Raw genomic sequence first — 16982 nt, forward strand, 5'->3', positions numbered from 1 at the left:
CACAGCCTTTCCCTCATCCACTAAGTGTGTCAACTTGGCCTAGAAGGAGATCAGGTTAGTCAAGCAGGACCTGCCTTTCATAAACCCATGCTGACTGGGCTTGATCACCTCGTTGTCCTGTACATGCCATATATAAAGTATATAAATGGACTAGTTGTCAGCTTCAATGTGTCCCTGTCATTAATTCACCTCCCAAATCATTTATTTGGAAGTTTTATTGCAGTAGAAAAAGAGATAGCAGCCTTATCTTCCTAGAGGAATGTTAAACTTTCAGATATTTAAACATTTAAATATCCCTAGGATTTAAAGTTTTCAATTATTAAACAACCACAGTTTACTACAGACCTCTATTTAACTGCACATGTATATCCCTTTATAGCCATAATTATTTTCTAAAATGAAGGAGAAGATGACTTGTGGCTAATGAATAAATAAATCTTTACTTGGGAAATTCTCCAAAATATCAAGTGATATAACACAATGGCACACTGAAAACCTAAACAGAAGTAATGTGGCAATGGTCTAACTCTTCAGTCAGGCATCCAGTGTTCCCAGGGCTGTGCAGGGTGGGATCAGAGGCAGCTGATCCCTGTTGGAGTCAACTGTCCAAAGTGTGTGCCTTACCCACACTCCCTTTCCTGACTGCCCTCCTGCTCAGCCTTTTCTCCCTTTAGATATTCTTCCCTGTGGTTCAGCTATACAGGATCTGCTGTAAAAAAAAAGATAAACCTCGACAAATGCTTGCTGCCACCCCGTATCTTTGAAGGTGTTTAAGGTGCAAGCTCTTTGATGTAGCAGCCGTCTGCTCCTTTATTTGTACAAGGCAAAGTGCCTCATGACCTTACTTTCTTGTGGTTCTTTCAAGTCAACCAAACACCCCAAAGGGACAGTTACCCATCAGCAGTTTATTTACAGTTTTTGGCAAGGATCTAGCAAATACTTTGATGGAGACAGAAAGAAAAACTCTATGTGAGGGACTGTATTGATGCAAAATGAGTCTTAGTGAAACACCATAAATAATTGTTTCAAACTCATGAGAGAAAAACATTTTTTAAAGTGGATCTAAGAAATAGTGAGCAATTACTTGCTATTACCCTCCCTATTTGTCCAGTAGCTCAACTGAGAATATTCAAGACAGAGCATACAGACTGGATATGGTTCTGTAATAGGTGCTTTCTTCCCCAGAAGAAGACATGAGCAATACTGAGTACCTTTAGCACAGGTACTGACTGTGCTAAACTCTTCCTTTCCATCTATCTTATTCTATATAAAGTGCTGAAACATTGAACATTGATGCAGCTCAAATCTTCTGGTTTTTTCCAACACAATAATTCTCAAGTGCCATGTCCACAGATTCTTTTATACCTTACTGCTACCGTAGCTACAACTTCTTTCTTATGGGGAAGGCTAAAAGCAAAGCAGCCCACAGATTTGTAACTTCATCTGCCCCATGGTTAGTTATGCTGTACTATCTACTCTGAGATGGATCCAATGTCTCAAAGAATTAAAATTTGTAAGTTCACACTGATAAAGACTTGGAGAACCAAGACACTGGTAGGTATAGGGCAAAACTTATCTTTGCATCATTTTCACCCTTAAAACATCGGTTTCTTCCCACCTCATCCATGAAGGAAGATCGAACAACAAACCAAATAAAATACACTTGGGGTATAAAATTTAAGTTATACTGACTTGGATACAGATGATGGCAAAACAGGTTTATCTGGACGTTTTGGGTGCAGAAGCCCTGCTCTCAGTAGGCTATTAGTCTTGCTTGGAGGAATAGGCTTCTTGGGTGGTACTTGAGGAGCTTGTGGCTTCAAAGGCTTCTGATCCAAAGCTCCCTTTTCATCTGACAAAATAAGTCACCATAACATTTAAAAAATGCATGTTGTCTAGAATTCTTACAATGCTAATAAATTAGAAAGCAACTGCTGTCAGAAATACTTTCTTTGAAGATCAAAGTGAAAAATAGATATGCAAGTGTCTTAAGTGATACCTTACCAAAACACACTAACTACTTACCTGAACTTAAAAAACATTATGTTAAAGCAAGCAAAATGTCTTTCTATTGACATGAAACAGTAGTAAGAAATTATGGATTCACATTATTGCACTAAAAGTGACAGCTAGGAACCAAGAATCTCTCTGTACTGCTAGTGCTTTCTGTTTTCTGTGAATTCACCTTATCTCCACTTAAAAAGGTAGGGGTTTGTTTTATTTTGTTGTAACTGGACTTCTTCCGTACCCACAAGCAGCACAATTTATCTATGGAAAAAAGGGGAAAAATGAATATTTATCTGAATAACTGAATTTACTTTAGATAAAGTCTACCTTCCTACAAATTCAAGATACAATTTAAGTATGGCTGATGAAACAACAACAAAAAAAGTTAAATTTATTGTTCAATGACTGCATGACCTAATTGAATTCTGCCCAGACAAGCTGACATATAACATATGAGACACTGAAAAATTCAAGCTGCTTCACAAATGTTAGTTGAATAGTCTTCAACCCATGTTCCCTAATCACACCCTGTGGGATATCCAGACTATACCTTCTACTTTTCCTTGTAAAACTATGCTACAGCTCAGTCACGCTTGCATAAAGTACTGACGATTTAAAAGACTATTGTTAGGGTACAGTAAGGAGTTACAGTCTTTTACAGTTACTGCCCTTACAGGGCAGTAAATCGTAAACTGGGATGGAGAGACTGACCTTCAGCTTTGATTCTTCCCATCCTCCCCTCCTATGACTGCCTTTAATCAAGCATTGGTCTAATGTAAAATGTTTACATATGTTATGGATTTGGGGGTAGAATTGGAAATCTGCTTCAGCTCCATCCCAGCTAAGTGCCTGAACTGCCGGCTCTATGACTGACTTCCTTTGGACAAGTTCTGCAGCCGTTGAGTGTCAGCCCTCCAACTGTAAAATGGGAAAACTCCAATTTTGTTTCACAAGTACACTTGCAAGTAAACAGATCATAAAGATATACCTCTGAGGGGAAAAAAAAAAAAAGAAAAAAGGCATTATCCAGGGCAGAATTGTCTTCCTGCTTTGGAACATTGGAAGGGGATATGAACAAAAAACCTGAACTGGTTGGCATTCCCTTCCAGTCTCTCTTAGTATCAAAAAAATAAAATACTGAAGTAGTAGAAGGATTTTGCCACATGGTGGTGCTGACTGTCCTCTGTAAAAGAACCTGCTAACAGTGCTAGCCACTTCTAACTAGTGATCCTATACGGAAGATTTAAATTTTAAATGCCCAATAGCAGCTAGCATTACTGACGATCAAGTAGCTTTATTTTAGCTATGCTGAACACAAGTTGAGAATTAAGCCTTTTGTTTTTAACAATAAGTGAGTTCATAAACAGGTCAGAAAAAATGCTGTCATCAAATCGTATTCCTGAATTATCATCTGTCAGTTTTCCCTTCAGTTACTCCCACTCAAAATCCGAATATAAAAACCATCCACAGCTAAGTGGAAGAAGTTAATACCAAAGGTCAAGATTCACCATGAGCACAGAAGTCAGACAATTCTGCTGGACAAAACGGCATGCCTCTTTTTTGGATTTTGCTCCGCAATGAAAAATAAAAGGGTTGGCTAAAAATGAGCAGTTTAGTAATGGAAATAAAAATACTAATCTGAAGACATTTACACTGGACAAAAATTTCTATGTGATACCACTAAGTGTCCTTCACTATAAACACAGAAATACTTATATGAGTATTGCTTTTAATTTTTGATCAATCTTTTTATGACAATTAAAGGCAATTATTAGTCTCCAAATAGGCATAAAAAAATTACATGGCTTGATAGCTTGTGATTAGAGCTGCTCAATTAGTATTTTCTTTGAAAACTAATTACAGTACAATTTCATACTTAATGAATTTAATCACTAATATCAACATGGTTATTTTTCCACAAGTAAAACTGTACTGATAAATGGGCATTTCTAGTAAAACACTACCGCTACCTAAATAAGCAACTTTTAAGACCTGACCTTCAACTGAACACAAGACAAACTTTTCCTCCATTGTTTCCTGTACCACAGTAAAGGACAGTTCTCCACCTTACTTAATTTTTCAGAAGCTTTCTTGTTCCTAAGCATTTTGGATGGCGTCACTCTTTTTTTTTTTTCCCTATATTCCACCATAAACAGTTGAGGCTCAACTATGCAAAGGTTAACACCATAATACAAACAGAACCAGTCTAAAATTAAACTTCAGTTTAAATAAACTTAAACTTATAAAGAGCCAAGTGATCAAAATTCCTAGTCATAGAGTTGATCTCAATTCACACCTGAAAATACTGTTTCAACAGATAAAAATAATTGGTTTGCTCACATGCAGAGGAAACATAGCTGATTTTAACAAGTATCCTTCATATGAAACACCCAAGAACATGCTTTGTTTAAAACGTGGGCTATAAAAACTGCCCAAGGAAGCCAAGAAACCCATCGAGCAGGCTTACTTGTCGAAATGTTGCTTAGCCATGGTCAGCCACAGTTCACTACTCACAGAACAGAGTATGTTTCTGTAATAAGGTTGAGCTGCAGTAACATCAGAATTTCTTCTTTAAGACCCAACCAGCATGTTTGTTTAAGCTTCTACCTTTTAAGCACAATCAAAACAGTTTAACAGTTTGACTTGGCAAGTTTTTCAAATATGAAAAGAAGCCTTTTAGAAATGTGTTTGGGTGATAATAGTACCTTTTGTTCTGAAAAAAAAGGTATCCTTTAAATTTTAAGAATAAAGTGGTAAGCATCTCTAAATTCTGTGGAACTGGAAAAACATGGAATAGAGCAAGAACTAACAGGACAAGAAATCTCAATTTCTGAGCACTGTGACTGTAACATCCATCTAAGGAGCGTGTGTATTTCTTTCAAAAATATTTTCCATCAGAGACTGATTTTGGCCAAAACATTCAGAAGCAGCAGCAAATGTTTTCATTTCTAATAACTTACTATTGCTATTCAAACTGTAGTCACTATCACAGAACTATACTTAAATTAATTCAATAGTAACTATGTTATTATGCAGTGCAATCAACATTTTTCAGAATGTAATGCAATAACAAGAAATACACATTTCATAGAAGTGTAGTTCTTCTAATCACTCTAAAGACATTTCCATAACATCACAGACATGACAGCTTCAGTAGATGATATCAAGAGAATCTGTGTGAAGTCTTTCAAATAGGTGCCTAATGCACAAAGCAGCCAAGCTACAAATTGTAACTCATTTACAAGAGCATAGTCTGAAATTCACTATGAAGAAAACTGGTCTCACCTTTTTCTTCAGGCCTCAAAGTAGGGAGTTTCTTGTCTCCAGCTGGCAATTCAGGCTTTGGAGCTGAATGTAAAAAACAAACGACAGACATTTCTCAAAGAGCTTTAATTATCTTAGTCACTAACTAAAAATATGATGTACACCAATTTGTGTTTATATTTTCTCCTTTGCAAGGAGTGTAATACAGCTATAAACACTCATTTAAGCCCAGAAAATGGTAGGCCTGTATTAAAATGTTTCCAAAGTAGGTAGGCTCCATCATAATTTTGAAAAATATATAGCAGCAGAAAAATACATAAAGCATAAAAAGTAACCTTAAACTGCGACTATGGGTGGCTACACTACTAGGAAATACAAAGCTACTTCTGAATTTTCTTCTGAGGTCATGCACTGCTTCTGAAATTTAATATTTCCTCAGACACGTACCACCATACATATACTACATACCTGGACTTTTAACTGGAGGTGGAGGTTTCTTTGGCTTCTGGGTGGGGAAAAAAAAAAAAGTCAAATAAATAAGCAGACAGATATTCTCTATCAAAGACAGACTTATTTGTGGTTTTTTCTGCATACTGTAATGTCTAGCTTGTTTACTAGCTGATTTCACAGTATTTCACAAAGGAGGCAATCAATTCACAGACAGGAAACAGAACTGGAGTAATTCCTCTAGTATCTCCTGGACAACCAGTTGCAAAAACAGGAACAAAACGCAGGTTTCTTCAAATAAGATCAGTGCTTCAGCAACATGCATAAGCAGTAGAGGTACAAAGAACTAAAACCTAAGAATTACATCTTTTCCAGCCCGAAGAGTTGCTCTGATCGCACCCATTTTAATTTCAACACGTAAACCTCAATCTTAGTTAGTACAATGCAAGTTTAAAAGAGTAATCAGGTAAATTTTTGAACCAAAAATGGTCACTTTCACAAAAAAAAAAAAGTTCTAAATTAAATATCAGAAGAACCGTTTCAACTGACTTCTAAATTACAGCAACGTAAGAAAAAAAAAATAGTTCACAGCATTTGCAACAAACACTGCAGTTGCATGAAAAACATTGTTTTAAGTTTCCTTATCACTGTATATTCAAGTGGGAGAGTTGGACAAACTATAGCCATTAAAAATTTACAAAGTATTACAATTAGTACATTGAAAATAACTCTATTTTAAAATGCAGTCATTCATCACTTTCCTTAAACTGGTAAAACTCAATCTGAATCTCTCTCCTGTTGAAGGAATACTGGCACCTCTCAGGACAGATGTCTCAAGCAACCTCATCTTCAGAATCTCCAGAAGAGGTATCTTTGTGGTTGTGTTAAGGACAAGACTCACTGATAAAACAGTCACAAAAGCCTACAAAAACACTTCTTCTTTATACAAACACTGCTGAAACCATTTGGGCTCAGTCTAATATAGCCCCTCCAAAAATGCCTTGTAGTGGGTATTTTTGAAAAAGTTGCTATGGACAGATTTCAATTCTGTGCCCCTACCACTATTGAATAAGTTCTTAATGCAGAAAGATTTTATTCTGACAAGTGAAATGTAATTAAGCAAGCATGAAAACCCATATTAAATTTCTTTCTCTAGTTTCAGAGAAGACAAACGCTACTGAACTTAAGTAACAAGACTGTATTTTCTTTCTTTCCCAAAAAAGCAAATACATTACCCAGCTGTACAGCACTGCTGCCTATATCAAAAGCAATTACACTGAGAGTTCAGCATCAACTTGCCATTATATGATTCTGAACTGTGTTTTTATTAAGTCGGTATCAAATAGCTGATTACAATAATCAGCCGCCCAATGCCTTGAACTTCAAAGTTGCTCAGTGCAAGGTGATTCCCTGTACTGAGACACACTATACAGAGCAGAATAAAGGATCAAAGCAAGCTCTGTCTATAGGAAACATTGTTTATGGTAAAAGAATAATTTTTTTCCTCTTCCTCAAGAGATCAATTCTGTATTGCATAAGAGTGGTACCACCCACCCACCCCTCAAATTGAGTCAGCCATACGTTACAGCATTTATGCCATCCTTGCAAAGCTGAGAATCAGTTTGAAAAGAAAACACTGACTTGAAGTAACTGGACTTTCTGTGCATGTTAGGTAACTGAGGTTAAATGCTAAGTTAATAACTATCTGTCAGGTTGTAACTAGCAATCCTGTCAATGTCTCCAATTCCAGACCAAATGGCACTAATTATGAAACTCTGAAACTGTTCTACTGACATATAGGCTTCAACATTTAGATGTCCTGATCTGGAGCTGAATCTGTCCCATCTGGGGATGAGGTACATTTGTGAATTAACATATCTTTGCTACACAAACTTGTCAAAACCAAAACATCACACTAATCTCAACAAAAAAATTATAAAATAAGAACCAAAATTTCAAGACCAAGGAGTACCACATGAAAACATGAATTTACGTAAGTTAGCACATGAGATAGTAAAAAAATATTTCTAGATCCCACCCAAAGATTATCCTTCATGCACTGCAACCTACTGGCGAGTCTTAACATGGAAAAATACCAGTCAGTCCCACAGGGGTCACTCAGCATTTTGCAATTACAGTTACTTACAGGACTACAGATGGAAGAGACAAACCGCTTATCTCCTTTCAAAACAGTAAGGGTTTAATTCAGTAATCAGTTACATGTAACAGCGTGTTATCAGAACTATATCCTTTTCTATATGGCCTAATCATCCTCATTAATTACAGTTAATCTCAAAAAGCATGCTTCAGTTTAATATTTAAGAAGTTTAAACACAAACATTAACCTTTAAATCTTTCTTCTTTGATATAGCTATTTCAACATAAAAGTCAAAAACTGCCACACTAGTAGTAATATTTTAAGCAGCATAATGTGCTGTGAAGTCTTTTATTCTTTGCATTTCCATCAATACTTTTTTGTGATACTAAACGATACATGCAAGAACTTACAGGGAAGTCTTTATCAGACTCTTGTATTTGAACAGCAAAATTATCTGGGAAGACTCCTTCTTTACCATTGAGTTCTCCTTTCCACCAGCCTGCCTCTCCAGTGTCCTAAAAGAAACAACAGAACATTTCAATCAATATTTACTTCTTCCCCAGAACAAATACAGTTACAGGAACAATGTTTTTGCTTTTACCCACAATATAAAATAATTGTTTGTCTGAAATATCACATTTATAAGAGGAATACTTTGGCCACCTTAGCAAAAGGCAACAGCTACAGAACAGATCAGGTTTGGTCACTTTGTTTTCTAAAAAGCAGGATGAAATGATATTACGTCATATATAAGATAAGGGTATAAGGATAAGATCTGCAAAGGGAAGGAAAGTACATAAACCCAGTTATGACCTAATGCACAATATTCAATATTCTCAACTTCCTTGACCGGCAACTTATTCAGTAAATACTTCAAGCGTCATTGGAGTAACACACAATTCTACTAAATAAAAATGATTCTGATGTGACTGATCAGGTCCACTGCTGTGAAAAGGGTGAAGATGCAAGAGCACATACCCTACTGAGGGAAAAAAATAACCACAATAAGACATAAGAAAAACAAATCAAAACAGAGAATTAATTCAGTGGCAGAGAAATCCATTACATGATCTTATTGGACCAAGGCCTTACTTTGTCCATAACAGAAACTATGATGTTATTTGAATATTTTAGCAGCATAAATAACAACTTTCCTCTGTGCCTCAGATCCAAAATACTGAAGATGTCACTCCTGCATACAAGTCCAAGTGGATCACTGCTGATAATGTGCCGCTGTTAGCAGCGCTAAGTAGTTCATGCCAAAGTTCAGCACAAAACAAGGACAATTCAGCAATCAGTTCAGCTGAGACACTGAACAGGTAAAGGAGAGGAGGAAAAATAAAATATAAAAGAATTTAAAAAAAATCCCACCCTACATTAAACTGAAGAAGGAATTGGCAGGAAAAAGACCTGAATAGGTGATTAGTGCTGAAAATAAGTTTGCTAAAGTTGTCTTTCATTTCTCCCTCCATCACCCTTTCAATTAAGTACTACAGAGTCTGATTTCTGAACAGTGTGCAGTCATGAATGGGATAAGGCATCTATTGCTAAACTTCATTTAGCCAGTGCTGAGGTATACTACAAAGTCAGAGAAACTCTATCAAAAATGATCATATACAGAACAAACTGAAAAGAAAAGGCCAACAGGGACAGGCTTTACATGAAACTTATGTGGTAGAAGAAAAATACCTTAACACTTGGCAAGATCAAAACCCCAGACTGAGGCAGCCACCTGAAAGTTATATTAATCTACTCAGACTTCAGAAGATGATTTTGGAGGGAGAGCTCTGCTCTGGATAACTCTTCTTCACTCCAGTTTGGACCATTGGTTTAAAAAGGACACAGAGGCAAGAGGTTCAGTGAAGATGGGGGGCAAGAGCCGTTGCATTTTAAAAAGTGCCTTCCACAACTACTCTTTTCCACTGTAATTAGTCAATAACAAGAAAATGGATATTAGCAGTATTAAGAAAAGCAGCCATCTTTTCCATAAACTTAAAATCCTCCTAAAGAAAAAAGTGTTTCTTTTCTTCTGCAACTGTGCAAAAGCTGAAGACAAAAAAAAAAAGAAAGAAACTTTCCACTTCTTTTAGGCAAGTTGTTATTCCTTAATATAGCAGCATATAAACCAACAAAAGACTGCAGAATACTGCAGGGAAATTAAGTATGGGTAGGTTCATTTCTTGTCTAAAACCATCTCTGCAACAAGATGACCTTTGAAAAAGGTGTTTTCAATATTCAACACAAATAAGGACATTCAACTAAATAATCACATTTCTCTAAAGAGCCAGACAGTATAATTAAATTCTGTATGGTTATTCTGAAATACCAAGCATCTCTTAACACCTGGACTTCATTCTCCTACTGAAAACATTTGCTCATTTTTTTTTTCATAGTACCTAGATCAAAATCAGTAAGTACAAATCTTAATTTCTCACCTTTTAACACAGTAATACTTCCAACCACCACCTCTAGGTCAGCCTGATATATCACCAGAGAAAAAGTACAAGTTCTGAAGGTAAAAGGGCTGTTTGCAAAGCTTTTCCAATTTCCTCACTGAAAAGGCATTTGGTACTGGGTGTATACTGATCCGACTGGCCTGTGACGAATATAAGATAGCTTCCCACTCTGGAATGATCTTTAAGGACATCTGTATCTCCACCAAGTGTAGGAGTGAAGAGTTGACCCTCACATGAGACAAATCAGTCTACAGGAATATTCACTCCAACAGACTCTCCTGCTTTCACATTTTCCACATTACCTACCTGCACAAAATCCACAAAAGCTATATAAAATTGTTACAGCAGATCGAACATCTTACCTTACTGATTATTTGAATGATCTCGCCTTCTTTAAAGCTGAGTTCATCATTTGAGCCTTCGTAGGAAAATATTGTCCTGCAATATTCCTTGGCTGAAACAAAGCAGCACAATTAACTACATTTCATACAATGGGTAGTAACATACATAATACCAGCTCACTTGTGCTGTGTGAAAGGAGAGCTCAGAAATTAACACTATAGTCATACTTCCCTTCTAGACCAGCCATCTGAGACTGCTTTACAGATGTTCACTATGCCATTCATATCACAAGAAAAATAAAATCATACATTTACAGCGTGATGGAAAGAAATCTTTGTGCAGTCAGTAGTTTAAGCTCTAAAACATTTTTACCCACAACAGCAACTTAATTTGGGTACTCTGAGTTCAGAGGGAGAAGAGAGGAGCCTCCTCTCTTGTAACAGCCTATCTAACCATCCCCATAGCATTATATATTCAATTTTGAGCTGCTTTACAGAAAAATGGTTTCAAGTTTTTTATTGAGAGTTTATATGAGATTTTTATGATCTCAAAATTAAACTAAATTTCAAATTTACATTCCTAATTAAATACATGCAATTGTTTCACGTTGACATAATTTATTAACAGCTACAACTACAGAAACTTCAAGTACTCAAGCAACACATTTGCTGAAATTCTGCAGTGAAATCAAGCAATTGAAGCAAAGGAATTCCTTGGCTAAGCACCTGAAACCAGAGCTCGTCTGAGTGACCAACTCAGACAAGTTACAGCCTCATTTGCAAAAGTAGAAAGAATAATTCCTTTCTTTCCATTTGGTACAGTTCAATAACTAATCCATTTAAATTTGAGATAATTTCAGGTGAAAAAGCAGGACGATTTACTTTACTTTCCAATGCTAGAATAAAAATAACATGAGAAAGGCCAAAATACCTTACATAGAAGTCTTAATTGCAAAGCATTTTTTGCACCTTTTTTAACCCCAGCACGCTGAAAATTATTTAGCGGATTAAAAGGCTGGATTTCTGTATCTGACAAATTAAGGAAGAGGAAACAAACAAAAAGGACTCTAACATGCTGCCATAACCTATCAGGTATTTGGCACTGATAATACACACAGGTGAGCAGCTGCATCAACCCCCAGTTAGACAGCAGCACATCAAGTCCTCATTAGGATTGTCTGTAAGTCAACTTGTTAATGACTAACTCTTGCTGGATGGTAAGAAAACGTGAGTTGCAGTTGAATCATTTTGTTGTTGCATTTTGTTTAATCAAGATACAAATCTTTAGCTAAAAAAAAATGCATAAATTGTATTCTTAAATAAAAATCTACCTTGGTCAGTGCCAACCACTATGCTAAATGCAAAAGTATGCCAAGCTTAAGAGATAGATACATATCTAGATAAGTATAGAGATATATAGAGATATGTAACCACATGAGTAATCCTAGGTACAAGAACTTGCATTATTTTACTCCATCATCTCATGATCAAAAATGCTCAACTATAGATTGACTATATTGTGGTTTTTGAAGAATTACCGAAAAATAAGCAGAACCATGTCAAAAAGATGAATGTTTAAATCCAGGTCTGGGGCAGAGGGGAGGAAACCACAATGACCAAAAAAAAAAAAAAAAACTCAACAGGTACACTACCAATATCTATCAAATTCAGGGATTTTATTCATTAGTAGTGAGTAAGTGCAACACAAGTGGAATACATTTCTATACAACTTGATTCTGTAAAAATACATGTATTTCCTTACTGCCTGGGGATTTGGTCAGTACAGCTGAACTACTGAATCCTTCCTTTCTCTCCTCCTCCTCCCTCAAGCACTTCTCCCCTCCTTACATACACCAAGTCCCACCCAGACAGAAAACCATGCCAGAACAGGGACCTTGCACTCTGCTCCAGCTGCCAGGAAGGCAGAAGACAGGGAACCCTGCACCCTGCCAAGCTCCCCATATGTGGAGGCTGCAAACCCCAGCAATCAGCACGACCCGAGAAACCCAGCCACGGATGTTAAGAGTACATTCAATTTGCCACTTCAGCATCTTATTTTGTGAGCCTGATACTCTGCCAGTAGTTAAGATGAAGGAGTCCAGTTTAAATTTCCAGCACTTAAATCTATGAGGGCATTTACAAAACAGTAAATCTGAACTTCAGTAAATATTTTTAATAAAAGGTAGTTTAAAACTGAATCTTTTCCAAAGACTCGGGACTAAGAATACAGTAGCAGGAATCAGAGATGTTGTATACTAACATAATGAGGGGAAAGAGGGGTCAAATTGGGATTTATTTTTTTTTAAAAACAAAATATTTTTACATACTTGCACAAGCCCAAAACAAGCTTTCCAGAAATAGCAGAGCCACACCAAAATAAGCCACACTAGTCTAAACATTCTAGAGATCTCTGTTTATTTGCTAACATATTGAACAGTTTATTTTAATCTTGCTCTCTCAAAACTGAGGATGATATACATAAACTATAATAAGGCCTACATTAAAATAAAAACAGTAAGGAAGAAAGCTTAGTTTTCTTCCAAAGGTTACAAAATGTTCGTAAATAGTGTCTATCGGTATTATCTACTGATGTTCTCCTACAGCATCTATTACTACTATATTTAAGTTCCTCTCTGATGTGTTAATTTCTCTGGGGAGCAGAGACTTAGCACGGCTACTGGATTAGTCCAATTTCTATGCCTCTAGCATAAGGCGCACGTGAAATTATGAAAAAGAGCTAAATACTGAATATTCTGAGTGTTCAATACTGAATGTTCACATTCAGTAGACTAGAGTTAATTTTTATGCAAAGTTTTAGACAAATCGAATTTCACAGTGTTCAGGGCTGCACATTGTCTTCCTGGCTCTTCCAGCAATAGCACTGGAATGGTTCAAAAGCAAGATCCCAAGACTATCCCAATTTTGAAGTTTAGTAAAGATTTCAAAGTTGCAAGTAAGCATCAACTTCCATCGAATGCATGGTACATAAACTTTTGATATACGCTTTACAATTGCGAAACTTAAGTACTAACTACTCTCAAGCCATTACATCAAACACTTCTTGACAGTAATTAGCTGTTTGTAAACATGGTAATGCTATTTATAGCTATCCAATTCAATAAAGCCAAAATATGGCTAAAATGGCAGGAATGCCCTATATACTGCTATACATACAGATAAACTAGGGCTCCAACTAACAAACCTGCCATTTCAAGTGCCCTGTTGTGACAGATTACACAACTCCTCTTAACTCCGCCTGAACACAGGTAAAAAGTCAACTGTTTGTTGCAGTTTTCTTATTTCTGCAAATTGTGCATTCTATATAAAACAACCCACTTACACCAAAATAAGGTACTTGCCCATAAAACAAAAATATACCTGAAATTACAATACAGAAGTCAAAAAAAATGTCTGCTCAGGAACCAGGTGAAATGAGCTCTCTACACATGACATAATTGAAGTTAATTTTTTATATGGGGTTGGCACTCCTACAAGATGTTTTGGGTTGACTTAAAAATATCTCTCTAGATAGAACTATGCAATTTGGTAGTTAAATGAAGTCATAAATTCTTCAAGATAAAAAAAAAAAAAAAAAGAAGTTATTATAAACAGAACCATAATGGAACTGGATTATCTAGGGAACAGACTTCAACAAAACATAAGCACCAACTTTCTGATGCAAGAAACTTTGCATACAGTTACGACAGCACGTTAGCAACTCCACAGTAAATCCTGAGCCTAGAAAGTAACTTCTATAATCTAGGGACAGAAATTGAGTTAGGGGACTGTTCCATAGCAATAGATTTCCAGCATTCCATCTGAACACTAAAAACTAGGCAGAAAGTCAGTCAGTTTGAGCATGTAAACATGGCAAATTAATGCAAAGGAACTGCTGCAATAAAACTTCATACCCCAGACTTATTTTGTTCTGGGATACAACCCTACAAGTGTTTTTGATTTCTTTTCCACAGAAATGCAAACAAAAATTCCTTCAGACTCTTTTGCGTTTGCATAACTCCTCAAAGGTATGGAACACTACACAACAACCCAGTATACACAACAGTTTAAGATTTTAACACAAAAAAATTGACAATCAAATACTTCTCTAGAGAGGACTACCAAGTAATAGATGTAAATTTCTATCAGCCTTACCTTTTGGTTTACTTTCAGCTTCTGATTTTATTACTTCTGATGAGCTTTCAGTTTTTGTTGTACTGGGAAAATTAATTAGCTTTGTTCCAGGGGGGTGGTTAGGTAATGGCTATATGAATGAAAAAGAACTTTGTTAACAAAAATTTGAGTTTTAATTTTTATTAGGCTACAGAACATACTCGGGTTTTTACTAGCTGAGATGATGCAAATGACCACCTCCAAGAAATTCATCACTGAGCTTTCCCATTAAGTACTTAACTTGCTGTCATTACTTGTTTACAGCCCCTGCAATTAGAATTTTGTCCACTGATTAAAGACAGAGCACAACTTTCAAACCAGAAGCCAATCTCAGGACATTGCCAGATATATTTTTGCAATCGTGTTTCAGCAGTTCCAAGTGTTACTCTTCCAGTATCCTGAAAATTGCCTCCTCCAGCACAGAACAGAAGCAGTTATTTAACAGCTCTGATGAAAGCAACTCGCTGACCACACTTACTTTGCACTGGAATAAAGCTGGAATATTCAGTAGCCATACACCACCTCAGCTGAAGAAGCAATCAGATTTTAACTACTCAGACAATTGTAAGAACACACGAAAACCCATCCCAGCTTCCCTTCACTCTTAGCAATTCATACAGAACAGAACAGCTAAGTGTCACTAGAGATTTCTGCTGAACCAAAAAACCACAGAGGCATCGTAACCAGCAACAAGTTTCAGAGTTAACATCTAACTAAAACAATTGTTCATTATATATAATATACACACATATTATTTTCCACACACACCTCCCAGGAGACTTACTGAGCTGCCAGGAAGATTCAGAGAGCTTCAGCTGCATCCACTTCTTCACAGTCCTATAAGCTACAATCATAGAATACTATCTCACAGTCAGTACTTACCTGAGCAGCCCTAATAGTGTTACTGATGTGAAAAATCCCATTGCCTTTAGTAACTCTGTTCATTTTCATTTACAGTTAAACTTCACAGGCTTTCTACTGTCAAAGAAACTAGATTTACTCTCCTTAAAACCAGGTGATGCCTCTGGGCTGGTGTTTGGTACTTCTAACATACCATAGAAGAAGCCACAGTCACTTGGGACATTCTTGGAATACATATGCAATTTAGCTCGCTCCAGAATGCTATATGAAGGAAGCACTAAAATAACCCACCTATGAGATTAAACAAGTCCAACATGGAAATAGTTCTCTACATTTCCCCCTTCTAAAACAAGATGCAATTAGAAGGACGAGGGGAAGTTTAGGCAGGCGGGGTATAAATAGCCTGAGCACAGGGCAGGATGCTGGGGACCAGCTGAAACTATCTCCTGCAGGAGCATATATACTCTTGAGCACTTCAGATACATCAGTGCTCAGCCTTCCTGGGCTGAACAGTCTCTGAATTACCCAAGGGAAAAAAAAAAAAAGCCCTCTCTACTCTAGAGTTTCCCCGATGACAGCTTTTTTTCTTACTGGCTTAAAGACTGAGATTGTCCTTCAGACATCCCTCCATCTAACTCCAAAGAGAGTTCAGCACAAATCCAAAGCAGCCATCCATTTCCACAAGACCTTAATGAGAATTATGTCCCTAGGGTTCTCCATGTTTTTTCTTAAGTCTGTCCACCTTTGGGATGACTTTGGCAACAAGCTTAAGTAGAATATTAAGTGCTAAACTCGACTGTTTATTTCACTGTCTTTAAGTTACGCAAAACTGTTCTCTCACTTCATTTCCCCTCTTGCTGAGAAATGGCCTACAACAATTTTCCAGACAAGCCGAACAACAAAACAGAGTGCCAACATATTTTAAACACAGTCAAATAACACAACTCAAAAATGTCTGAGCAGACTTTGTATTAATTGAACATATTCTAGATAGGCTCTTTATACTCCCAAGTTACAAGGCAGAAAGTATGGAAATGTGCCTTTGAATGATCAATCACACGACAAGAAAACAAACTGAAAGCTAGGTACTGAAACCCTAGTCTAACAGCATTCACATGAAGATGTAGTGATCCCACAGACTCCTACCTGAAGGGACAAAGCCTGGAGAGAACCAAGGAAAATCAATGTGCCTTCACAGAATCACAGAATGGTTTGGGTTGGAAGGGACCTTTAATGATCATCTAGTCCAACCCCCTGCCATGGGCAGGGACGTCTTTAACTAGACCAGGTTACTCAAAGCCCCATCCAACTTGGCCTTGAACACTTCCAATGATGGGG

The 16982-nt window shown here is 36.8% G+C and overlaps 1 protein-coding gene across 1 annotated transcript in view; it reads right to left on the reverse strand.

Moving 5' to 3' along the window:
• Positions 1-16982, reverse strand: part of CD2AP (CD2-associated protein) — a 65864-nt gene that overhangs the window by 12577 nt on the left and 36305 nt on the right. Inside the window, exons 7-12 of the mRNA XM_010584308.1 lie at positions 14766-14874; positions 10635-10726; positions 8227-8331; positions 5740-5776; positions 5293-5355; positions 1693-1852 (exon numbers count right to left, since the gene is read on the reverse strand). Of these exons, the coding sequence (XP_010582610.1) occupies positions 1693-1852; positions 5293-5355; positions 5740-5776; positions 8227-8331; positions 10635-10726; positions 14766-14874 (566 nt within the window). The remainder of the gene's footprint in view (positions 1-1692; positions 1853-5292; positions 5356-5739; positions 5777-8226; positions 8332-10634; positions 10727-14765; positions 14875-16982) is intronic.

Source organism: Haliaeetus leucocephalus, unplaced genomic scaffold (assembly GCF_000737465.1).
Source record: "Haliaeetus leucocephalus isolate CR32 unplaced genomic scaffold, Haliaeetus_leucocephalus-4.0 Scaffold964, whole genome shotgun sequence".
NCBI lineage: Eukaryota > Metazoa > Chordata > Aves > Accipitriformes > Accipitridae > Haliaeetus > Haliaeetus leucocephalus.